Genomic DNA, 27,061 nt, shown 5'->3' on the forward strand with positions numbered 1-27,061 from the left:
TTTATTCATCTTGGCAGAGAGAACCGAGGGCTCACTGTATCCATGCTCGGATGGCCAAGTGCATGAATGATAGTGTCACCGTAAACGCAAACACAATGTCTGAAACACAACACTAAGAAACTTACCTCAGAAAACAAACCAGTAAGATATCCCAACATATGACACTATATATTAAATCCAACCATAGAGCCGAGCTGGCTACCTCTCCTTATGTTCAGCAGTTCTACAATGTGAGCCAGAACCACAAGAATATGGTTGTGACACGCACAAAAAAGTAGACTGGAAAGGACTAAATCCTACAAGGAGAGGTAAAAGGTGACCCCGCACCAAAAAGACCTAATCTTCAAACAATCAGAATCAAATGGCAAAATCCTTACTAAGTGCTTTAAAAATACGATGGGTTTTCCCTGTTTTCCCCTTTAAAAAGAATTTCTGAAAACCGCTGAGACTAATAACATGTAATCCTTTAGTTTACTGCTTAGCTTTTAAAGACAGAAAATTACTTAAGAAACCAAACGTAACCACTTAGTGTGGCACAGGTACATTTCAAGAATAAGAATTTGCAATTAAAACAAAACAATTTTCCCAGAGTGGCAGTGCTGCCAATGACAGAGTTCTCGAAAAACAGAGTAGTGGTCTGAGGTGTTCCGAACCAGTGGCTCAGGGAAACAACCACTCAAGCACACAAGTGGCATTTTGTGATCAAATTTATTTTTTGTTTAAATTTCATTTACTTTGTTTTACTGTAATTTACACAAGAGACTGCCAAGTAAACTAGGTATTTTACATTCACCACACATTCCCTCAAATCTCCACAGTTGTTAGAAAAACATTAAAATCCATGCGCCGGGCTCTCATTTCCATGTGTGCCTAAGCTCCCAATGATACTACAGATGCCAGCGAGAGTTAAGTTCATTAAAAGGAGAGGGCTAGACTCTTTATTTCACAAAATTAGCAATAATCTTCCTCGCACCAAACACTTTGCAGACAATGATTATGCTCTGACAAAACCTATCTTACAACAGTGCCCAGAGAGTAAACATCGGTCTTTATCCTGAGTACACAAAGGATGTATGAAATGTGGGTTTTGTTGCTGAGGATAACAGGGTATTGCAATGCAGTAGTGATCCTAAACATCCTTCCTTGTCTGATTCACTGAAATCACTCCAGTGGGGGAGGGATGCAGGACATGTGGGAAAACAAGGAGCAGGCAGGACAGGACTGTCAGCAAATCAGATTACTAATGTGATTTGACTGCAGGGGTTGGCGTGTTTTAGGAGGGACAGGAGGTTAAAAAAGACAGTTTGTGACCTGAAGGCTTCAACAATATAATTCTATTCAAGCTTCCAGGACTGACAGGGGAAAAACTGGATTCAGACAGAGAAAGCTGATAAAAATCTAACCTAGCTATTGTTCCTTCCTTTAAAAAAAAAAAAAGTGGCAGCCCGTTCTGACCAGCATTCTCATGATGCCTATTCAGGACCTGTTCTGATGACATCCTACTTGAGAGCACATCCCACAGTCAGAGGTCCCCCAGCCTCCTGGCGGGGCCTCCTCACCGCGCAGGCCAGACTCACACTGCATCTTAAACTGTTCCTATCTCAATGTCACTATCTCCCCCTTGAAGTGTGTGTTTCCACAAGAAGAGCAAAATGTCATCACTAACTATATCCTATCATGTGAGCTCTGAGGAATCTAGACCATTTGCATAGTTTCCAAGCTGTAGTTACAGACTGTCATCTTCAAAACAAGACTCCGTGAAGTGCTATACTTTTAGCTTTTCTACACAGCCTACAATCCTATTAAGACTAATTTCTCCATCAATGTGTTTGCCTAACAGGAGGCTGAAAATTGTCTAGTGTATATTATAAATCAGAAACCGTCATCTCCATTTTTGCTAGGTTTGATGTAGAAAAATATTTGAAATTTAAAATATAAAAATCCAATAAAAACCAGAATTTTTTTCTAAGGATTTTTCCCTCAGGGCGAACAAGTAAAAACTGGCCTGTAACTTTGCTCCTTACCTTATATTGTCAAATTTGGCTACAAGATAATGACCATCCAGAAATAAATAGTTATAAATATATTCAGAGTTTACACCCCAGATTCCCTGGAATACCAAAAAATTTTGAAGAAATTTTCTGTGGGAGTCTACTGCTTATGGGACTAAAATAAAAATTTATAAGAAACTGACTTAAAAGAAGAGAAAAATAATAAAAGGCTATATATGTTGGTCCACAACTTGACATTTATGAAACATACCAGCTAGTATTACATTGCAGTCAATTTGTCCATTAATGGTATTACTCTGATAATTATTAAAATCTGTTCCAGGTATATATATTGAAAATATTTTCTTTTGCATTCTTGCTGAAGATAGGTACAGTACTTTGGAGAAATTGTACTAATCCCTTCAGTATGTCTGTATGTACATATATACACAAATGTGTGTATCTGGATCTGTAGCTCTACATGCGCTTTATATACAGCTACAGACATATGCACACATACATATATACACACGTGGTGGAGAACCTGTGCTTGTGTGTGTATCATCACAAGCACACATCTGGGAAACGTCAACACTGCAAGATACTGGTCAGATTCTTCTTCACTCATCACTGGCTGCGCTTGTTCCCCTCACTTGACCTTGATTACGTAACTGTAAGAAAAGTGAAAGACAGTGCAAAATGTGTTAAAATAGAGACAGAAAATGTTAGACAGCAGCTTGTCACACACACTTTCCAAAAAAAAAAAAATTTCTCAATGTATCAAAACTTTTGGCAGAAAATGTACCCCAACTACTGCATCTTACAATTTTCATCTGTTTAAAAAGATTTTGGTCTTACTACTAATGCCACAATATATTCTCATCAGAGGGGAAAATAAAGTCGAGGCAGAAATAAATCACAAAAACTTAGGAGAGTTTAACAAAAGTAACAATAACTTATTATTATTTTTTTAATGAACATGGAATTTAAAAGTGTTTTGGGGGAATCTTGGAAGAGTTACTTCATTCTTATTTGGCACAACTAGCTTTTCTCACAATTGAACACTTCATTCATCCCAATGTTCAAAAATTAAAAGAGCGGGTAGCTCATGTGGGGCAGCAAAGAACCACAGTGGAGGGAGGAGAGTGTTACATCTCGTTCTTTTTCTAATAAACATCATAGTTCAATATAAAGAAATGATACAGCATACTGTCGATTTTTGTTTACTCACACTGGTTTCAATTTGTGAGGGAGATTTTGATTTTCTGTTTTTTTGCATCTCTGGGAAAATCTGTTATATGGGCATATAATGTTTTAAAGAAATAAGACCACAGAAATGTTTTACACCATAAATTAAAACTAAAGTGCATTTACACAGAGTACAGCTAACTGTAATAACTGAAGATGAAATATCAAGGAAGACTTTCTGGTGCACAGAAAATATTACAGCCAAAACAAATTATTGAGGTTGGCTCGTATGGTATGGGATAGAGAATCTTTATTTGATCTCAAGTGATTTTACATATTTCCTTACTAACCACAAATGGTTCTACAAAGAACCAGGTCAATTAACTCGGTATCGAAAAATCAGCTAGCTTCTAGGACAATGTGCTACATGATGAGTAAGAGCACCTGGCGGCTGGGTTCTAACCCATAACACTAAAAACTAACCCAGGATTACTAAATTCAACCTGGTCCACAGGTAAAATTTTTAAAGACTATATAATAAGTGTTCACTATTAATTTCTAAAATATTTATCTTTTAAATTCTAAAAATAAAACCACATTTAACACTTAAGAGCTTCTGCTCAGCAAGTTAACTGCCCATCACCAAAAGGTACAGGTTTTGAAACATCTTTTTACCCAGGTCTTCACTTACACAGTTTGATATTGTCTCTGACCCTACAGGGGACTCATCTAGACATCAGCAGCCGACGTGCCTCGAACGGAACCCCTCTTACGCATCTAAACGTAAAATAAAATTGTGAGCTGCTGAAATCAGACTCTAAATAGGGGTTAGTAAGCAAGGGGAGAAAAAAGATCTAGAAGAAATTATGAAGTGATGGCTGACTGTTTATAACCATATCCACGTTAAGAATGAAGTTCTGAGGCCCCTCAAATAACCTTGGCTTAAAGACATTCTTGCAAAAGGCTTTTCTTAGCACAAAAAAAGTTTATCTATCCTTAAATGTAAAAAACAAAAGCCTGCAGACTGATAAAAAATTATGAAAAACAGCCAATGGGTAAATAAATTGTTTGCCAATATGTGAGAAAACGTCCCAAAGGTCTGGTCCACATTTGTATAGTCCCTAGGCCAGACAAGGAAGCCATGAGGGTGTGGGCCACACCTCTCTGCTGCTTCTGAGAACAGGGTCTCTCAGCGGAGCCCTTTAATGGAAGTTTACTGAAAGGAGGGAGAATGAAAGGAAGAAAAGGCAAGCACAGAAACATGTATGGCAAACCATGAAGGGCACACAGATGTATTAGAAAGGACAGCATTCATAACAATAGCCTCCAGACAAGCGACACAACTCAATGAGAAAACAAAAAACCAAATGAACAGAAAACAAACAAATGCAATAAATGCATTAAAACTCAACACATCCTCACCCCCACCCCTGTACCAGAAGTGCCAGTTAAGAACAAACAGGTAAAACGTTAACCTAAAGTCCTCCTTCAGCCGCTGAGCCTCAACCCCAGGGCAGTTCCCTGCAGATCATAGGCAGGGGCATTCCTCGTGTGCCTAACCTCTCAAGATACTAATTCTCTCCAGGGCCAAAACCCATTTGAAAGAAATCCAATTCTTAAAATATTTGCGAATTAAGAGCATTATAACGTCATTAAAATCTATCATCAGGTGTCAGGGGTCAGGACCTCAAGGAAAAAGCATGGTAAAGAGGACTCTAAAATGGGATGCCTCTTCAAGAGGCAGGTGCTTTCCGGGTAGGCATTCTTGGCCTGCAGGCTTGATGCTGCCCAGATTCTGAGGATGCTTTCACAAAGCCACTGTTAGGACTCAAAACAGCAGCATCTTGATTCTGTGATGTGGAATCAAGCACTCCCCAATGACCTACAGCAAAATAACTTAAATGGGATTCAACGTTAAGATGCAGCACTTAATGGTGAAATTTGTCTTAAAATGTTTTTGAGATAGTTGACAAAGCAATTGCTATGTACCCTCACTGTGAAGCAATGATAGATTTTCTACTAGCTTTATGAGGGGGTTAATCAGTTTCAGCAATGTGGGTATAAGAATGGTGACACTGTCTAAGGAATTGGCCTTTTACTTCTCTATCTTACACCTTCTTCAGGAGTGCAATTTCCAGCTCACAAATAACTGATCTGCATGGAGCAGCAGCTGCACCTGCAGGCCCACTGCCATAGTTGAGAGCAAGAGTCACCAGCTCCACAGCGGAGGGTCACAGCGTGTTGATGCTGGGACCATTCTGTGTTCAGGTATCGTGCGGCTGAGAACTTGTTAGGGAAGCAAGAGCACTTCCCTGGGGGAAGAAATCTCAGTCAAGTTCTGTCCAAGGGGTCCAGAGATAGGTAGGGGTCAGAGTCCAAACCAGAGAGGGCTATATTTATCACCTGGTCAATGGTAACTACTCTTCCCTATGTGACACACAGTTCTTCAGTATAAAAATTAAAAACTGAGAGAAGGGCTCTCTCCCAAGGGTTTGAGCTGTTGGTAAATCCTTGTTGAAAATGCCACTGCTACATCATGGGCTTAGTGTGGATGGCTGTCTCTTGCTGCTTCTGTTTCATGTTCAGTGGACACCCACCAGCAGCTTGGAAGGGCTGAAGGCAGAGCTGGCAGGTATTCCTGGAGACTTGGGCACTTGAAGGGAGTGAAACCAGACAAGGCAAATGGACCAAAACTGGATAGGGTATCGAGGGCCAGGGGGGTGCTTGTTACAGAGTCAGAGAAAGGCACCTGACTCTTGAAAAAGGGAACACAGAAGTGGGAGAGAGGTCTGGAAAGAAAGGTAGGAAGTGCCCATGACCTGCTGTTGCCTATTTAAATGTTTTGCCTGTGGCTAGAATAAAAACAAGGAAGTGATGGGGGTATCTTCCGCTCTTGCCATTTCATCACCCTATTCCCTATATCCAGAACTCAGAGCCCTAGTATTAGTATGAGAAATTGGAGTCAAAGAGGCTTCCGCTGGCTAGTCTAGAAACCAAACCCTAATTTATAAAATATGTTCCAAATTTCAAACAATCAAAATTTTTTGGAACAAAATCCATTCATAAGTTGGAGTCTGCCTATAGTTTACTTTATGTATAAGATAAGGTTAAAATATTTTATTGCCTTATAAAGAAAATATGTCCTAGTCCTCTCAGAAGGTTTATATAAAACTAATTAGAAGCAGATCTGCTGTAATCACCAAAAGTAAGCAACTTTAAACAGATTCTTTACGATGCTATGTGCCAGAAAAATAGGTTTCCTTTTGTGCCAAAGAATCTGATTTGCTGCCATTCTCCTGTGATTAAATGGAGTTTCTGCCTCACACGCAGGCGTTTGTCAAATGCTCACACCTGCAGGGCTTCCAAAACTGGGCCTGTTGGCAGGACTCAAGATGACCACATGGAAACCACTAGCAGGCCCTGGACATTCCTTGGGTCCGTTTCACCCATGGGGCCTTACTGCCAACTGAAGACAAACATGGCCCAGGGCAAAAACAAAACCAGACACATGCAAGAGGAAGCCAGGGAAGCATCCATCCCGACGAGAGAGGAGACGCCCACTGGCTGCCGGCCCTGCCCACTAGTGGTGGTGAGCAGCTGGGATGGGCTGTAACACTGAACTGTGGCATGCTGACCTCTTGCCCAAGGATCACCTGAATCTGCCTAAAGCTTAGGAAGAAATAAAGATTCACTGCTAGTTGGGAGAAGCAGAGGAGGCATTTCCAGAATTAGTAACAATACCACTAGCCTTACCTTTTCTACAAAAAAAGCGAACTAGGACTTATCGTGTTAACATTTGTAAACTTGCTGTGATACAAACTGAGCCAAAAGCAACTTAGTCTGGCAAAGTGTCTAAAAGGACTGTGAACCAGGAACCAACATAGAGAACTAGAGTTTGTGTGTAAGAAAGAATACAGAAGCATTAGATATTTAACAGGTAACAAATTCTAGACTGAGAAAACTCTAGTCTACCTTCACACAATCTGCTCAACAAAAGAGAGATCAGAATATGTGAAGGAATAGCAGTGTCTAAGAAACTCCATTTTGATGAGAATAAGTAGAATACGGAATGGCTTTTAATAACACTCTTCCTAATTCTAGCTCTGTATTTACAAGCATGTATACAGTTTTAGAAAAGGGAAAATTAGAGAATTGCCATAGAACAGCCAGTCTTACTGTTTCTAGTTCTTTCTGAGTCTCGTCTTCCATTCTCCTAATGTCTTCCATTGTGAGATCGATCCACTTGTCAATCCAACAAAACAGCTGGCGATGGAAGTTTGTAAATATCCGTTTTTCTTGCTTTTAAAGCAAAGAAAAAAAGTAGCATAAGATGACAAAAACTTAAGATTAATGACACATTAACTTTACATGTTCCAATTAACCCATGAAATTTACACATTTGGTTCAAAAAGACTACTCTGTAGATTTGTGGAAATCATAATTCCATTTTATTATCATTGTGTACAGCAAAATTAAAAAAAAAAAAAGAACCTTTCCCTGTGAAGTGGAAAACAATCTCCCAGGCAAAGGTGTCATGATCTAGTAGAAATTAAAAAAATGTGGTGTGTATGACCTAATCCAACACATTCCTGCTGGGCCTGATTTATTTTTACCTTTTTCTAAATGTCAATGAGCAAAGGTCAACTAGATTTCTTCTGCTATAAAACTATATATTGTCATTCTTAACATGCACTATGAAGTGGAATACAATAATGCATTGAAAGAAAAGAGTCCTGGGTTCTTTTATTAAATTAAGAATCATTACAAACTCTCCCTTAATTTTTCTACACAACACGTTGCTGCCACTATTATAAATATATTTAAAAACCATGTATATAATGTGGTTTCAATTGCAGGATTATTTAAGTTTTATTCAACTTTCCCAAAAAGAGAGAAAACTGCATGGAACAGTAAGTATTTCTCGACAACCTTCAACTTAAAAATATTTTTCCATGAATAGAAAGGATTTTCTCAATTACATGTGTGACTTCCATTTTTTCAGAACTGGACTGTTAATCTATGATTATGATCCAAGAGGAAGGAAGAATACCAATATTTACAGAATGCCTACTGTGGGCCAACTGCAAGCAGGCCCATGGACAATCAAAGTTTCCAGCACTTTGAGATCCTTGTCTTATAAAGTATTACAGCAGCTATAGTTTAAAAATAGAAAAGTTATTATGAAACAGACACTACTAATTGTGGAGATCTGAGAGATAATGAGGGTTTCTTTATAATAATAACAGAATAAATATTCACCCTACAGGAAAAGTAAATACCAAGGAAATGTTTCAACATTCCTAGGTAGTAACAACCGTGTGCATTTATAAAATTCCAATTCTCCCCTCCTCCTAGATCTAACTGCCCATGTTACTTTCACTTTAATAAAGAAGACATAAAAAAGAAACAAGTAGAATTTGGATCATCAGATTGTGTACCTTAGTTCAGAGTGTGCCTATTTTCACTAAGGACCTCTAAAGAAGACATCCCTCCCCTGTGACAGCACAAGGCACACATATATATTCTGAGAGATATGGAGGGTAGGGGGAAGGGTCCAGCTGAGCTGAGGCAGAGGAGCCCTTCAGCAAGCTGGGCTCGCTCTCTCCCTCCAGCCAGGATCAGAACACCAGGTCCTCTTGGGGACGTGCTGTGTGGGGAAAAGGGTTCTCTACAGAAGTGCTGGGCAAATCATAAGGTAAGCACTTTGAATGAAAAGCTGTTGTGCTTGTCCCCAAAGAAAGTCCCTTAAAACCTCTGCTGCCATCTGTCTTTGCTGCTTCAAGGTATAAAGAAGGGCTGAAATGAATTATGTAGGGACAATAATTTTCATATCATAAAGGAGGGAAAAAAAGTAACAATAGAGAAGATAGCCCATTAATAATAGCTAGCTCCGATCTTACCCTAAATCTAAGTCACCACGTTTTCAACAGATTTTTACCTTCTGAATGAAGTTTTCTACTTTGCTTTGCAGTCCCCACCACTTGAATTTGATGGTCACCAGCTTATAGGCACACATCTGGGGACAGTCAGGGCTGTTTGCCAGCTCCTTCTAGATGAGAAAAATTGAAAAGGAGAAATTGTGACTTAAATATTTATGTTTTCATTAAAATTGACTGTTGTGTAACGACATCACAGACATACATGAAGAAAATTACAATCTCATGTGTTTAATTCAGATATTTGAAAATCTGAAATCATTTTAGCAAAAGCCGCAGTATTCCCCTGCTGTAAACCCTCCTTCCACAGACCAAGTTACTTCCTAGCTCTAAAGTTTAATAGGTATGTTGCTCTGCCTCAAATTACACTATTCAGATTTCATATTAATACCAAATTCTATTCACATCAAATCAATAGTGAGCCTTTAATACGTAAGGGTTCTCATAACACCATCACCACACTCCCTTGATGTGGTGAGGCACAATAAAAAATGACAAGGAAATTCAGCTTTCTCCTGTATCTTCAGATATTCGCAAGTGGACCTGTACTGTTTATTAACTGAGGTATTTTCAATAGAAGGGAGATACGAAAAGTGATGCAACAGCAAAAGTGATCTGTAATTACCAAATATTTGGAGGTAAATCCTATACATACAGACTTCAATTTCCACAAATGACTACACCTCACAGTTTAAATGGTGTAGTCAGGAATCAAATCAAGACTTGTTCTGGTAACAAGGGAAAATAAACTATTTTTTTAAAGAGCCAAGAGAGGCGGGGCACAGTGGTTCATGCCTATAATCTCAGAGCTTTGGGAGGCCGAGGTGGGAGGATCACCTGAGGCCAGGAGTTGGAGACCAGCCTGGGTAAGATAGCAAGATCTTATTTCTAAAAAAAAAAAAATAAACAGGCCGGGCACAGTGGCTCACACCTGTAATCCCAGCACTTTGGGAGGCAAAGGTGGGCAGATCACTTGAGGTCAGGAGTTCGAGACCAGCCTGGCCAACATGGTGAAACCCCATCTCTACTAAAAAATACAAAAATTTGCTGGGCGTGGTGGTGGGAGCCTGTAATCCCAGCTACTAGAGAGGCAGAGACAGGAGAATCACTTGAACCCAGGAGGAAGAGGTTGCAGTGAGCTGGGGTCACATCATTGCCCTCCAGCCTGGGCGACAGAGCAAGACTCTGTCTCAAAAAATAGTAATAAAAATAAAGAAATAAATAAACTGGGATGAGAGGTGGGGGGCACTGCAACCCATGTTATTATTGATGATTTCTGTGAGTCTTACTGAGGCTTTGCCTTACTTAGTGAGTTCAATATACTAGCATGTTTATTTTCAGGAGTGAGTGAGTGGGGGTGGACCAGGAGCTTGCAGCATACATCAGTGATTTAAATACACAGGTCCACTTCCAAGGTGATGTGTGCAGAAGACCAAAATACTCCTGAGCTGACCCAGAAAAGCCTGGAACAGGTGCATAGCAGTGAGCCCTCAGGGCTCAGTCTACTGCAGAAGGCACATACCAAAGCACCACAGAGAGCAGAGGCAGACTGCAAGTATGGTCTGGGGAAAGGAGCCTTTCTGTAAACCTGAAGCCCCAGTGTTGGTGTGCTTACAAGATGATTAAAAAAAAAAAAAAGGTGACATCATCTTAGGACTGTTGTGCGGTTGTGGGGACTGAGCAAGGCAGTTTATGTTCCATGCTTAGTAGGTGAGACTGAAGGGCTTAATACATGTTAGTTCTCTCTTTCCACTGTTCTTTAATAAGTGCTGTATTGACCACTTTTGAATCTGCAAGACAGTTTTAACCAAGTTGCCTCCTAAGAGAAGAAAGTCAGTGCAACACGACGGGGACCCCTTTTATAAAAACTAAATTACTGAGTCAAAGGCCAAAGCAGCCTCTCCCATGGGCTCTTCCCTCTTCACCGCTGTCCTTGTCTTTACACGGTGGTGCCCAGACATCACTGGATCAGTCCCACTGGGTGCCACCACCATTGCTTGTCAGCTTCAACTTACTAGCTTCAACTCATCCCACTTTCAAAAAGCTGCATGTGAGCAAAGATTCTTTCTCAAATCGGCCACATACATTCAAAAAATGATTAATTTCTAGGTCTTATTCTAAACCTCAAGATTATTTTTCCTTTATGTGAATGAAGCACCAGATCACATTTTTTCCCCCAAATTATATACCATGGCGCAGTTTTAAGTTAATTCTAGGGATATGCTATATAAAAAATTCTATCCTGGTATTACTAAGCGACTGAATGTTCTATAGTCCTTCATGATTGATCAACTTTTCTCAAGACATTTGTTCTGTAGTAACATTTCATCTTCTGAAGAATAACCTGATACATGGGCTAAATCAATGAGGTAGCACCAGTAAGCAATTAAATAAAAATATTATAGCAAACTGTCCTCTTGCAGGTGAGCTCTGTTAACAAAATATCTTGGCTAACTTAGCTCTATTTTTCCATGACTTTTCCCCCATAAAACAGAGTACCAATGTGAAAATTCAGGATGTATGTGTATGTGTATACTTTAGTAATATAATATAATTCAGCAAGTATTACGTGGCACCATTTACCCTTTACTCTGTGCTACGTGCTGTCAGGGGACATAAATGTAGCTGGTAGAGAAGAGGATAATTATGTAAATAATGCTGCCCTTGGTGTCAACATTCTCTCCCAGGAAACACCCTCCTGTTGTGGATGCTGGCTTGGGCTACAATCAAATATTTACATACTCCTCCCTTTGCTCTGCAGGCCCCTGGCACTTAAGCTGGGCTCCTGAAGAAGCGTCAACAAGCCTTCCATAAGACACAGCTAGCTTCTAAGTGCCCAGCTTTATTGAAATGACAACAAAGTTCGTCTTCCACAGATCATTTGACCAATAAACAACGAGCCAATGCTGAAGTACTTTCTAATCCAATGAATGTCACTGAAAATCCTCATATGCAATACAATTTGGGTTATGCAGAATATGGCACTTAATTGTGAGATACAGCTGCCAAACAGTAGCACTAGACTAGGAGTAAGGGGACTTGGGTTGCAAGGTAACTTCCTGTTTAACACAGGGCAGGATCACTAACCTCTCTCTGGGCCTCGTTTCTCCATCTGTAACAGGAAAACTAGACTCTATCAGAGCTTTTCATTCTCCACTGAGGAAAAACTAAAAGCAGGGGTGAGTGAACTAAGGTTCTTGAGGGCCAGGATTGGTCTAGGGCTGTATGTGGTAAACATTACACATCTTTGACATCCAATGGCTTGTCCTAAAACTTCCTGTAATTTTGTGTTTTATTCTACAATATGCCTGGGCTTCAGAAAATATTCCCCAGCCTGCCACCCACCCACAGTGAATTTCCTCTATGACTGAGTACCCCACCAAACCACTGATGAACTCTAAGATACTTTCCAGATTGAACATTAGAAGGTCCTATTAATTATGAGCTGCTGAAAGCTTTCTTCTACAACTTCAAATCATTGGACACCTTGTACTAAATGAAAAATCTTGGGTGTACCTAGAACACTGACGCTTCAGAATTCTTCAGCAATTTTATAAAAACAGTGGGATGAAGCATGGTTCTAATTAAAGGAGTAAGCTAACTGTAATATACATATGCCTACACTAAACTTGAGCTCCAAGAACAGAGTACACATACGTGACTTCAACAATTAACCAAGTTTATTTCTCACATTCTTTCTAGTGACTCTGGCAAGCTGCACAAATCAATTAATACTGGTAATTCATAAAGTAACATTGATCTATAAAATTCATTTTAGAAACTATAAGCCATGGGACAAAAAGGAACCAGTTCCCTAAGCTATCTTTTCAAATCTAAAATGTATATTCAGTCCCAATCTGATTTTTGCTTTCCATCCAATTTACAAGTAATTATTTTTTTAAAAACCCTTCAGAGAAGAACATGCACCCAACTAAAAAACAACAGCTTGTTGCCTAAAAACATAAATATTACCAGAAGGAAGTTGAGAGCACACAAGCTACACACATTTTTTTTCAATCATTATTATTAATGTATACAAGATATCTAAAAGTTCTCATACAATTCTCAAAATGATTTGCGGGAGTCATCTGTTAAATGTGAGCTACGATTTTTAAAAGTACTGATTAAGAACATGGCTTTGAAAGTCTCCATACTTATGATGACACAGAAAATAGTGAAAATGTCCGAATGTCGTACAATAACCTAAAAGAATCCTTTTGGTATCATCTCCCTGGAGTGAAATCTGACACTAGGTAATAAAAAGTCTTAAAAGTGGTTCATATCCTACCCTGTACCCTTTAACCTGGTAATTCCACTTTCAGAAATATATCCTATTAATCAAGTAAAGAAATAATACCACAGATTTATCCGGTAACAGCAAAAATCTGGACTTATTAATTATTAACTTAAATACCCACTACAGGAGAGGGGTGAAATACTTCACAGGTCTTCCATATAATGGGCTATTATGCATACAGCCATTAAAAAACATTTTTTTCCAGCGTTGCGGTGGTTCACATCTGTAATCCTAGCACTTTGCGAGGCCGAGGCAGGTGGATCATCTGAGGTCTGGAGTTCGAAATCAGCCTGGCCAACATGGTGAAACCCCGTCTCTACTAAAAATACAAAAATTAGCTGGCTGTGGTGGCGGGTGCCTATAATCCCAGTTACTCGGGAGGCTGAGGCAGGAGAATCATTTGCACCCAGGAGGTGGAGGTTGCAGTGAGCTGAGTTCGTGCCATTGCACTCCAGCCTGGGCAACAACAGCAAAACTCCATCTCAAAAAATAGAGAGAGAGAAAAAGAAAAAGAAAAAAATTCAAATAACAGTCAACAATGTGGGAGGGAAAAAAAGGAGAATTAATACAAATAGGTATCTATGTATAGTATAAACATTCCTAACAAAATAAACTACAGGAATCAGAAAATATACCAAAAAATAGTAATTAGACAACTAATTTTTATTTTCTTTTGTGTACAATTATTTTCAAAATTATCATTTAAAATTTTAAAAAAACCAAATACGCAGAGAAACAAATTGATGCTAAAAAAGTTTTTTTTTGCCCTCAGCAGAGTATTTTAGGACAAAGACTGACTTTACCCTAAATTATCTGGGTACTATTTCAAGTCTTCATTCTTCTTTCACTATAAACAATCTGGCTTTTGGCTTCTTTCTTCTGATGTTTAGTAAATTAAATCTAAACAAAGCTAAACAAAATCAAGTTAAAAGCCGAATTAAGATCTTTAATACATAAGTTTAGTCCATCCCATATTTAATTCTTCTTTAAAGTAATTACAAGGTATATATGCAAAATAAAATGATCAACACTTCTAGGGCATCAGCAACATTCTAGTGAAGAAATGTGTAACCTTCAAAATGTGAAAAATCTCAAAGGGGCAAATATTTGGGACCCCACACTCAGAGCAATGTTCTAGAATCCACAAGACCCAAAGAAGTTCCAGAAGTCTCTGCCCAGCTCTCAAGAGGTTCACAGCCTGGGGCAAGACAAAGCTTCCTCTCTGACTTTAAAAAATACAAATGTTGTGGGGAGGGTGAAAGGAGGGAGAGGAACAAAAAAGATAACTATTGGGTATCAGCGGGGGTGAGAAATACTATGTACAACAAATCCTCGTGACATGTGTTCACCTACATAACTAACCTTCACATGTACCCCCTAAACCTAAAATAAAAGTTTTAAATAAAGTTTTCTGATTCTTTCTTCTTCATTGGCTAAAAAACAACCCCAAAGCAAATAAAACCAAAATCTGAATTAAGATCTTTAACACACAACTCCAATCCAGCCCAAACCTAACATTTCCTTCTCTAAGGCAAAACAGTTAACTCTTGACTAATCTGAAAGTAGATAAAATGATTTTGCTGAGTTTTACATAAAGCATGAAAATTTAAAAGGACAACTTAAAAGGGTAAAGAATGGTTGATTACAAAGAGAACAATCAAAAGTTCTACAAGATGAACGTCATGGGCTAACAAGAACCTCAAATTATGACTCATCGCTATGTAATTTAAATTTCATCTGTAATATAGTAAGCACTAGTTGTGAAATGTTTCCAAAATCGTATTTAAATAGTTTGTATATTCACTGAATTCCTTACATTTCATGTTTCTAACTGTAAATGAAACTCCCAAGCCCGAGTCATGTTTTTAATTTAACAACACATATTAGGTTACTCTAAGGTATGTGGATGAGGTCTTAGGGGGAGTAATGTATACTAGAGGCACACAATGTAACTAAACAAAACACAGTGTGTTTAACTGGAAGAGTGAGCAATCAGTACATGTTATCCACAAGAACTAGTTTCTCAAATCTGTGACAAACAAATATAAACAAACGTAAAAGAGATTTAACATTTTTTAAAAAGAATCCAAAGGCATTCTGGAAATGTATTTTCTAAAAATACAGTCCCCTCAGTTTCATGAGATTTGTCAACTTTACACATACTTTTTCCTATTTAAAACTGTGTTGGGATGAAGATGGAATAGGTATATGCTACACTGAACCAGAATTAACACTTTGCAAAGACACAGCAGTTTCTATAAGGCTCATAACTGTCTTCATATTTTCATTTTTCAATTTAAGGGAATGTGAATGCTTAATTTCAGCTGCTGATTTTGTGATGTTAAGTTTCCAACCCAGATTTCACCAAGAAAGTTAAAAATAAATGCACTGCTGGGAGTGCTGCCAGTGTGTGTGCATCAGTAAATATCAACACAAGATTACGAAATGTATCTGACGTCTATGTACTGAAATTTCAAGCAGATCCCCATTCCCCCAACTCAGCTATTCTCTCTATTTAGGTAACCTAAACTTTATTTAGGTAACCATTTATTTTAGTAGCCATTTTGACAGACTTACATTGGACATTATATTTCTGTAAATACATGGGAAGTCCAACATTTACTTGATTTTTATTTGGTTTAAGGTAGTTAACTTGAATCTAGCAAATACTTACAAGCCCCTACTATGAGCAAACCTCCCTGCTTGGCACTGACCTGTATCAAGGTAAGTCAGACACAAAGCCTATCGTTTAAAATTCAGTGTGAACAACAGGAGATGGAGGAAGTGGGGGGAAGGAAGACAGAGGGAATACATAAACCACCGCCCTAACCCAAGACACACCGGGAGCCATGAGAAGGTCATCGGCAAGACTCTAGTGGCATTCAAAGGTGGAGTCGTCCCATCTGGTGGGGCAAATGGAAAATATTAAATGGAAGAAGTACACGTGAGACTAAATGTGAGTTTAAAAAGACTGAACTAATTGTAGGTTAATCTAATTTCACAAAAATAGGCGAAATAAGATCCAGACAGGAAAACTTACTGCCTGTGAGAGGATAATCAGTCACATTTTCCATGTTCCTCCAAACCTAATTTTTTGTGTGGCTCACACCCATTTCACTAAAGAGGACTATGTTATATGCTTCATGCTTGTGTCTGATAACTCCAGGAGTGACACTATTTTCAAGCAAAACCCCAAGTTCACCTTCAAATGAAACTCATGAAGAAAACTGTTTCTGGAAGTGTCTGGAAGAATCTCTGCAAGAAGCTCACACTGCCAAATCACTTCTTGAACTTGAATAAGACATTCATTCATCTGTGCCTGAATCCTTTAACTCTGCCTGAGAACAGAGACATTCCACAGCCAAGATAAGGTTAGAATTAATCAGTTTTGCTCTTAGAGCACTTAGCTTCTTAAAGACACGGAAAAGCTTTTCTTTTTTTTGGTATCCTCTATAGGAGTTAACATAATTAGTACATACTATGTGCTATATATTTATTTTAAAAATCAAATTAAAAATGTAGTCATCAAACTAGATATTAAAAAAAACTCAGCCATGCTTGAAGGTCTGCTTTATTATACATAATCCAAAATGTGGTCTAACCAGAAACTAATTACTAAGCCTCTTTATGCCACCCACTATGGGGTTTCAAATGTGAGATTACAGGGAGGGAACATGTTTTCAAATGCTTTGTATCCTCCCTGGATCTCACAGACATGTTGAGGCTAAGAAACAAGAGAGCACCTCCCAGTCTTTCCACTAGGGCGGCTACCCAGTAAAAAACACTGCTCATAAGCCACCTGAGTCTCTGGGTGGCTTTCCTGCCACTCTCTATCTCAAAAGAGATTTCCACACCTGAATTTCAACTTTTCCCTCATCACTCACTTCTACTCCTCCTATCCCTGGCCAAAAAAATTTTGCAGTTTCCTTATCTTAGGTCACGGACACCAAGTGTACCACCATCTTTTCAGACATGGGGTAGAAAAAGAAAGAAATCTTGGTAGCATGGCATGAAACAAATTAACATCTCTATCATGCACAAATATGGTTTCCCTCCACTGGCATGAAGGATCCAGAATGGCCTCTACAGCTGTTCTAGAATGAGTCTAAAGCTGACTGAGCAGCTAAACAGTATGAAAATCTGAACAGCCAAGCTCTGACTGCAGAGCATTAGCTCAGGCTAGAGTTAACACAAAAGACAAATGGGGCATGCCTTTATGATGAGAAAGAACATGTACATAAAGATAATTTAAAAACCACCATAATTTCTGGATCAACTTATTTATTTGACCGGATCCCCTTATATATTCTGAAGTTCAGAGCTCTAGCTGAGACTTCCGAGACACATCAAGCCCTATAAGGCAGAGACGCTTTGACAAAGCCTCCTACAAAGACCTTTAGAGGCCTAATTATTAACTATCATGTATTTGTAGACACAGAAGCTTAAATCTTCAAGAGATGTCTGGCTTAAATGAAGGAAGAAATGAGGCCTTGCCATGGGATAAAAATGAAACCACAATCTTCAAAGGTAGTGTTTCAATCTGTTAAAATGACAATTCCTCACTCAAATCAGAGAAGGGAAACTGAAAAGCTAAAAACAAATGGAAACAGGTACACACACACACACACACACACACACACACACACACACGTGCACACAGTGCTATAGAGAAGCAAGACATTTACATCCATCAGAAATGTACAATTCTGCCTTGAAGCAAAATTCTTAATCAGGTTATAAATCGCTTTCCTATTACTATGCACACAGTCACTTCATCAAGTGCTGAATCCTAAGTAACAAAAATATAATTCATGCACTCAGATTTTAAAAATTCTTTCTTCAGAGGGAAAATAAATATACAACTGAGGCCTGCATCTCTGGGTTTGTAGTTTTTTAAAAATAAAAGATATGTATCACATCATAGGCTAAAAAAATTGTCTGTACTCTTAACAAATGTGGAAAATATGAAAATATATTCCTTAGCAACCTCATCATCCCCTGGCTAGTGAATCCTCTCTAAACCGTGTGGCTCTCTACTTTATGGATAACCAAATAAAATCACTCATTAAACATATATAACCATGAGGGGTAAAGACACGTGAACCTGGATGTGTTTAACAATCCCTAGATACCAGAACGAGGGGAACACATTCTAGAATGAGGGGAACTCTCTGGATACTAGACAGATAAGAATTACATGTCATAAATACAGGGTCACATTTATAGATCTCAGCAACCCCAAGAGACGAAAGACAAAAGCATGATGACAATGATAACGGTTAACACTGATTATGCACTTCTTCTGTGCTGAGAACTTAACATTATTTCACCCAGTCTTTACAACTACCTTCTGGTAGTTACTAAAATCATTTCCATTTTGGAGATGTGGAAATCAAGGCTCAGAGTGAGCGTTAAGTTGCAACTTGTGTAGATTCCCAATGGCTTTTTAATGGATCTCCCTTAGTGCCTCTGACACTTACAGATTCCCTGACCATTGAAAACGTACCACTAGTGTAACAGAAATTATCAAATTCTGGCAAATACCATGAATAGGGAGTCACACAATTGCCAATGATGCAACAGGGCATAAAAGGTACAGAATGGTGATCTAGGAGTCACTGGATTAAGAGTTAAAACCTGCTACATCTCCATACCTTACACACTGCTATAACTAGCACTGAATCAGGTGTTCCAGAAATGGCAGACGTTGTGCTGTTTCTCCTACAACTATTACGTGTGTTTCTCTGCCCAAGTTTCTCAACTATATAAAATAAAGCAGCTGAACTTACACCACACGAAGGTTGTAAAGATTAAATGTAACCTTGTACAGAACCTGGTACCAAGGAAAAGTTTATTTTCCCCTAGTCAGTCTGGTGCAGACAGGAAGTAAATACTGCAATAATTCAGAGGGAAAATATCACCATCAGACAAATAAGGAAACGTTTCAAAGACATCATGAGATTTGCATTTAGCTTCAAATAGACTTTGGAATTCGTACTGGTAAGGCAGGTTTCTGCTGAAGGGTAAGTGTGGGAATGGCTCACGGAGGCCTTTTGAGAGAGAGACCGTGGAACTACCAGGCAGCTCTTCTATAAGAACATTCTTCCACACAACCCTGGGTAAGTGGGTCCACAATTAGATTTCTTCTTTCTTTAAGCCATAATTATTATATGTTTGTTCTCTATTACTTCCTTGCATTTCAGAAGTATAAAAATTTCCAACTATTATCGTTCCCTAGTGCTACCCTCAGTGCCTCCACCAGGACAGTAATTGGCAAAGAGGGCCTGCTAAACATGTTTACAGAAGACACTGGTAAGATCAAGTCCAAAGGTTCCTAATTTCCTGTATGCCATATTATCAGCTATCTTCTTACTCTTTATTTCCCTCCACAGCAGCGAGTGGATGGCTTAATTATTGTTAGTTATTCTTGACTGCACTAGTTATTTCTGAGATCACAGTAATTCACATAAATTCAGTCAGGCAGTAGCTCAATTTATAAGAGTAGCTGGATCCACCATCATCTAGATAAAATGAACAATCAACAGGCAAATGGGCAGAAACGACCAGCACCCTACCAGCCTAATAAGTTACTGTTTAACACAGGGGTGAAAATGGAAAAAAACTGCAGTTCTGCAACCTGCAGAAATATAAAATTCACATTATTTCTAAGAATTAAACCTATTCTAGAATTTCAATCATTAGTCAATAATAAAAGACAAAGCCGTATCAGTTAAAAATCAGGCTAGACATGGTATATATTCCAAGTTCCTAAAAAGTTAGAAATCGGCACAACTCATAGTATCAAACTACTTTTGCTGCCTGTTATAAAATCAGTTAGGAGTTCCTACAGGAAGGATTTGAGCCCAAACATAAAGCCCACCACATAATGTAGCATTGTCTTCTAATGTTTATTTCAAGAAAATACAATATTTAATTCACCTCTGGGTCTCAACCTCATACCCCTTTACTCCCTGTAAAAGTATTGTCAGCTAGAGCTACTATGCATTGGAATAAGACGTACTTTTTTAGAAGTTACAGCGCCAGTGGAGGTAGCCACCATCTGGGCTGCTCTTTGGCATGGTGTCCTTGTTTAGAAGACCAGTGTGAAATCTCAAAGGGCTTCCCCTCCAACTAAGATTGAGTTCTAAAGTCTGAAGCTAGAAATCTGGAAAAGGGTGGGGACATTTTCTAAATCCCTTAAAGCAAATTTACATCAAACAGGCTGAATTTGTTAATTTATAAGTGGTATACATCACTTTCTGGGTAGTATAGATTGGAAATTTGTCCCTGCGCAAATATCATGCTGAAATGCAATCCCCAATGTTGAAATGCAAATCCCTAATGTTAGAGGTAAAGCCTCTAACAGGTGTTTGGATCATGAGTGCAGATCCTTCATGAATGGCTTCAGCCATCCCCTTGGTGATAAGTGAGCTCTCATTCTGAGTTCACATGAGATCTGGTTGTATAAAAGTGCCTGGCACACTTCCCTGCCCCACTTCCACCATGTGAGACGTCTGCTCCTCCTTTGCCTACCATGAATGTAAGCTTTCTGAAGGCTCCCCAAAAGCAGATACCAGCACTATGCTTCCTGTACAGTGTGCAGAACTGTAAGCCAATTAAACCTCTTTTTTTTTTTTTTGAGAGGGAGTCTCGCTCTGTCGCCCAGGCTGGAGTGCAATGTTGCAATCTCGGCTCACTGCAAGCTCTGCCTCCCCGGTTCAAGTGATTCTCCTGCCTCAGCCTCCTGAGTAGCTGGGATTACACGCAAGCACCACCGCGCCCAGCTAATTTTTGTATTTTTAGTAGAGATGGGGTTTCACCATGTTGCCCAGGTTGGTCTTGAACTCCTGACCTCAGGTGATCCACCCCGGGGCCTCAGCCTCCCAAAGTACTGGGATTATAGGCGTGAGCCACCATGCCTGGCCCAAGTCTCTTTTCTTTATATATTACCCAATCTCAGGTTCTTTATAGTAACGCAAGATTGGCCTAACGTGCTAAGTATTAAAACTGGGAGAATTTTGAACTACACTCTACCCAGAGAACAAATGTGAAAATAAGATAGTTATGAATCATTTCTTATAAACCAAAGTTAAACTCTTTTTTCCTTATAGTTGATGCACAAGACGGTCCACAAAACAGTCTAACACCCATGAAGAACCACTCAATGAGCTCTCTGTGGGGCTGTAACAGTAATCCTCTATCTGCATGCAACAACTAGTATCTAGACATCATTTATCGATGACCTGTGACTGGCTTCAGCACAGAAAGGTTGGTTACCAAGTAAGACCCTGTGAGTAGAAAATCTGCTGTGGGCATGTTTAAGTTTTTATGCTCTTCTTCTGTCAAATTAGCTGTAATAACTTGCCAATAGCACATTAAAACTTCTTTAAGGATCTGTCATTTAGTTTAGCAGATGTCTTTAAAATGCATTATATTCTATAGCAATTTAAATTATTACCTTGACATTACCTTACTTCCATGAATAAAGTAAAGGGGTGCACTTTATTTAAAAACAACTACTGGCTGGGCGCGGTGGTTCACGCCTGTAATCCCAGCACTTTGGGAGGCCGAGGTGGGTGAATCACTTGAAGTCGGTAGTTTGAAACCAGCCTGACCAACATAAAAAACCCCGTCTCTATTAAAAATACAAAATTAGCCAGGCATGGTGGCACATGCCTGTAATCCCAGTTACCTGGGATGCTGAGGCAGGAGAATCACTTGAACCCAGGAGGCAGGGGCTGCAGTGAGCCCAGACTGTGCCACTGCACCCCAGCCTGGGCAACAAGAGCAAAACTCCATCTCAAAAAAACAAAAACAAAAACTACTTTCCACAAAAATTGCTCGCTTGTGTCCTGCTTTCCAAAAATATAACTATTAAAAGTCCAGGAATATGAGCTTGGGTGAAGGGAACTTGTTCAGTTTTTACTAAGACTAAACTTAAACTAGAGACCTTCATTTAACATGGATTTTTATACTGCTTCAGGTCTCAAACGAGAACATTACAATCCCCAAAGACTAAATCACTTGTCTCTTTTAAGAGTTACTGGAGCAGCATTATGCTGAAAGTGACAGTCTGGCTCTGTTTAGTTGTTAATGCAGCACAGATTTGCTGGCCAACTGCAACTGGCTGTAAGTCCTTATCGCAAATAAAACTATTTTTGTGCCATTTCTATTTTTCACTTAAACGTCACCAGCTCCTCAAGACTCAGGACCTGTCAAGTGTTCTGTTGCCAAGACTATGCCTGTCAGAAAGGTCAGCATCCGGTACCTTCCAGTTGGGTCCCAAAGGGCCTCTCTTGGTCTTGACTGACTGGAATAATGCTGGGTCTTCATCAGCTTTGTAGTCCTGCAAAGCAAAATAAAGTCAGAGGCAGAGAAGAAAACCAGAGAATATTCTTTAACCTTGCCAGAACAGCTCTTTGCAGCTACCGAAACACAAGACAGAAATCAATCAGACTCACTGTGCTTTTGTGTAAAAGTAGAAAAATGCTCAGGACCTGTCCATTGTTTTCAGTTTGGTTTCCTTTGCACTAAACTTTTACCTTGGGCTAAATAACTACATAATAAGAAATAATAAAAGTCTTGGACTAGTAATCCACTCTGGTTACTGGACAGCTGTCTCCAAGAACAAACCTTCCAACAGTTTTTTAATAATTTAAGTATTTTGATAAATGGATAATCACATTCAAAGAATAAAACATACCCATCCCAGTTTTGACACTACAGGGAGATGATGACACTGGACTGTTAATGCTGGCCAGAGCAACTACTGTGGCTGGGAACAAAATCAGAACTATGGATTCTGCAGAATCCCCCAACCTCTTCCTACAGTTGGGTCTGTGGTGGACATCTCAATTTCGTGACTGGCTTCTCTAAACCCTTGTTCAGAGAGCCCTGGGGTACACACGGCTTGGCTTCCTCACAAAAGGAGTGCACTCATGTCAGCCCCCTACTGTTAAAGGAGGCAAGGGAGGGGTGTCACGGGACTGCCTCAGTTATATACCACAGGGGAACGGCTCTAAAATAAAGGTTTTATTCAGGGTTCTAGTGTGTGTAAATTGTTTCCCTTAGTATATCCTTTTCCTGACAGAATGGAGGAAATGAAAAAAGAAAATCTTTCAAAATCTACCTGCTTTACAAAAGTTCTCTTGTCGTTATACATACACACACACACATACTCTCTCTCTCTCTCTCTCCAGAAAAAAAGATAAAATTACTTTTGAAGAGCTAGAGCCCATATTAATAACAATAATAAGAGAGACTTACAACAGTAACTTGACCATGGTCAGTTGGTCAGTTTAAAACATTGCAAAGAAAGAGAGGTGGGGAGAGTCCCTTGCTTCTTGAGCAGACTTTCTGACTCTGGGGTCCTTTACGGAATTTGTGAAGAGACCTCATACTTAGTGAAAAATGTTCAGATATGTCAGATATGAAACCTTAACTAAAATCACTGTTCTAGAGATAAGGCCAGTACAAGCAAAAGCAAGAACTGAACATGCTCTACAGTATAATACGAACTTTCCGCAAATCAAAAACAAACAAACAAACACGTTGAGAAGCAGCCACTCAAAACTTAACAGTTACTCAGTAAGTGCATATGCCATGTTAATAATTCCTAAAGAGAAAGTTACAAACAAATTATGTGAGGAAAGAAAAATGTTCAGTTCAGAGAGAAAACAAAACTTTAAAGAAAGATAACTGTGTAAATATGTGACCCAGAACTTGAAGCCTCTCTAAAGGTTGTCTACAAAAAGGACCAACAATAACCTAAAATTATTAAACAAGCAAATAGGTCTCACTATACTGAGACTTAATGCTTTAAAACATGCAATGTGGCACAGCCACAGGCATCAACATTACCCAGGAATGACAAACTGGGATGGACAGTCTGCAAGGAGCTGGACAACTGGACTTACTTCCTATGTCTGGGCAGAGCAGCAGAAAGGTCAGTTACTGTCAGCAAGTATGAGTTCTTAAACTTCAATTTTTAACTTCATCCTAAAAATGAATAACTCCACTTCTGATTGACAAAAGAATCAACTGTGTGTACAGGTGGTTTCAAGACCTGGATTTACAATGAGAAATAAGCTACTCTATTAACATAAATGAACCTGCAACACCATAAAACATTTTCTTCTAGGTCAGAGGCTTGGAATTAAAACCTAAAAGCAAGCTCATTTTTTTTCAAAACTTGAAAGTATTTAACATTGTATCAAATAATCACTTTCAGCATCATTTCCCTCAATCAAAATCTAGTTATTGAACAGCCATCATACAGAAGGTAGCACACCAGATGTTATTAATAAGAGGTAATTCAAGGAAACAGATGAAGTAAAGGAGAACCAACACAGTTCTGGCTCCTAAAGAATCAGTCTAGTTAGGATAAAGAAAGAGGCAAACAAAGAACAGGTAACTCAACCAGGAAGTACCTGTTAACTGCCAACAGAGAATGGAGACAATTACTGTCAGAATCAAAACCAAACAAAACCAGCAAAGGAAATGCACTTTTAAAATGGATTGTAAAATCATGTTTAAGAGGAGAAAAATCTGAACTATGGATTCACAGAATCATAGAAGTGAAATGAACCGTAAAGACCACCCAAGCTCCATCATTTGAAAGATGCTAAAACCACAGTGTGATAAGGACGTGGTAGGGCTCAACTACCCCAGCACTTCAACTCAAGCCTCCTTAGCCTTGGTCCTGGGCACATTCTGGTACACCACACAGGATGATGGCAAAAGGTGTCAACAAATGCCAGATAATCAAACCACGTTTCAAAAATACCAAGAAGCTGCAGCACTAGAGATATCAAAGTGGATTTTCCTATGAAGCACAACTGCATGTAAAATATCATACATATATACACATGTATATATGAAATGAAGTCTTCCCCTCTCTGCTTTTTCTCCTCTAGAATACAAAGCAGAAAAATATTAAAGACATTATACCGAAAACATAACAAAACCCAATTATTAACAATAGCACTTTAACCTTGAAAGATGAGAATGAATCTTGTCAAAACCTAAAAATTTCTGTTTTACATTAGTTTGAATATGAAGAATATGTAAATGTTTAATCAGCTGAATTAAGTGGTAAGATATTAAGAAGCAGGAAGTAGCTTTTTAACAACCTCAGTTTTGTATTTCCACAACAAACACCTAATTTTTTGAACAATATCTTCTTTGCTACATTTCCACTGTTGGGTATCTAGTTTGGTCTTGCTATATCTGAAAACTGAACGATTTATGTCCGTATCACAATGAACAAATATATTCCTTCATGTATGACAGTTTCAGCATACAGAATGCAACCTCAGCTACCAATTATAGCTGCAAATGAGCAATAGTGTGGAATGAGACAGCCTGCTGGCTTTGTTAGTATTCTGTCTCCTTTGGGATCCCATGGGGAAAGGGGAGGCTCTGATGAAGAGAAGCCCTTGGCTCATGGTTTATTGTGCTTGCCACCAGCTGCAGACTTCTCATCTCATTAGTTCTTTTAGAATACTGTGGGTGAAGACAGCTGTAGCCTACTTGAGTCTTCAGCTCCTGGGTATTCTGAAGGCTGAATTTGCTATGCACTTTCTGTAATCCTTGGGAAAAAAGAGCAAATTCACCAGGCTAAGGAAATGCATTTTTTAAAATGGGTTTTAAAATCATGTTTAAAAGTAGAAAAATATTGCTAAGGTGCATTGTGTTTAAAATTTTTTATGATTCAATTTTAATTATCTGTATAATGCCCAGAGGCCTGGCCAGGATAAGGGCTTAGTAAAACCATCATTATCAAGTTAGGTGTAATATCCCTAGACACTACTTGCTCCACCAATAATAGTGCCTGAACAACGAAAAAATACAGTGGTATCAGCATAAGGTATATTCGGATTAGTGTTAATACAGCTCTATTTAATTGAAAACTCTTATTTAAGAAAAACAGGCAGGATACCCTTTGGAGAACAAAATAAAATATAATATGGTAAATAAATGGATTACTGAGGCTCCACACTGGAGCCACAGAATACACTCATTAATTTCTTATAAATAACTGTTTTCTGTCACTGGAATACAAAAGTTGTGCTACCTCTTGGGTGTACATCTGTTGCTCACTACAGATCTCAACAGAAACTCTCAATAGAAACCAGATTCATTTCGAATACAAAGAATATTAGTTTCATGAATCTTTGAGCATAGTGGCTGCCCCCAAAAATGAAAGTACAAAATCTGTCTGTGCTGAGCCAAACTAAATGTCCCTGAGCCCAGATTTAACTCCTAATTATGAATGGGGAAGTGAGTAGGAGGTGGGGGGCAGGCTGGTAGAGTTTCTTGACAGCTTGTGGAAAAATTGAGATGAGCTCCAGACACCAGAAACTGCTTAAATAACCAAGCATGGGTTACCAGAGGTGAGGCTAAGTGTAAACTAAGGAAAAAGAGTACCCAAACCACAAGCATTAGCAACTCCTTGGCACCTGCTTATAAAAGATCAACCCCTATTTTCCACCCTGTGGAGAGGGGGTGTTTTACTGGGTAAACACAAAAGCTTGAGAGAGAGATTAGGATCCTGCAGGCTGCTATATAAAATGCTTTCCTTTAGCATAAAATGATTAATTAGGTGTCTATTAAAATAGCTCAAAGATAATCATTAAATTTAAATGCAT

At 38.9% G+C, this 27,061-nt stretch overlaps 1 protein-coding gene across 3 annotated transcripts in view; it reads right to left on the minus strand.

Moving 5' to 3' along the window:
- Positions 1 to 689: 689 nt before the first annotated feature.
- PITPNB (phosphatidylinositol transfer protein, beta) overlaps positions 690 to 27,061 on the minus strand; it is a 67,792-nt gene continuing 41,420 nt past the window's right edge. For 2 of the 3 annotated variants that reach the window (XM_011975358.1, XM_011975355.1), the window contains exons 8-12: positions 22,681 to 22,758; positions 9,118 to 9,228; positions 7,356 to 7,478; positions 3,871 to 3,956; positions 690 to 2,662 (exon numbers count right to left, since the gene is read on the minus strand). In XM_011975358.1, coding sequence (XP_011830748.1) covers positions 3,909 to 3,956; positions 7,356 to 7,478; positions 9,118 to 9,228; positions 22,681 to 22,758 — 360 coding nt within the window. In that variant the 3' untranslated portion in view covers positions 690 to 2,662; positions 3,871 to 3,908. The remainder of the gene's footprint in view (positions 2,663 to 3,870; positions 3,957 to 7,355; positions 7,479 to 9,117; positions 9,229 to 22,680; positions 22,759 to 27,061) is intronic. The other variant, XM_011975357.1, reaches the window with a different exon arrangement.

The sequence above is a fragment of the Mandrillus leucophaeus genome, unplaced genomic scaffold, assembly GCF_000951045.1.
Source record: "Mandrillus leucophaeus isolate KB7577 unplaced genomic scaffold, Mleu.le_1.0 Scaffold154, whole genome shotgun sequence".
Classification (NCBI taxonomy): Eukaryota; Metazoa; Chordata; class Mammalia; order Primates; family Cercopithecidae; genus Mandrillus; species Mandrillus leucophaeus.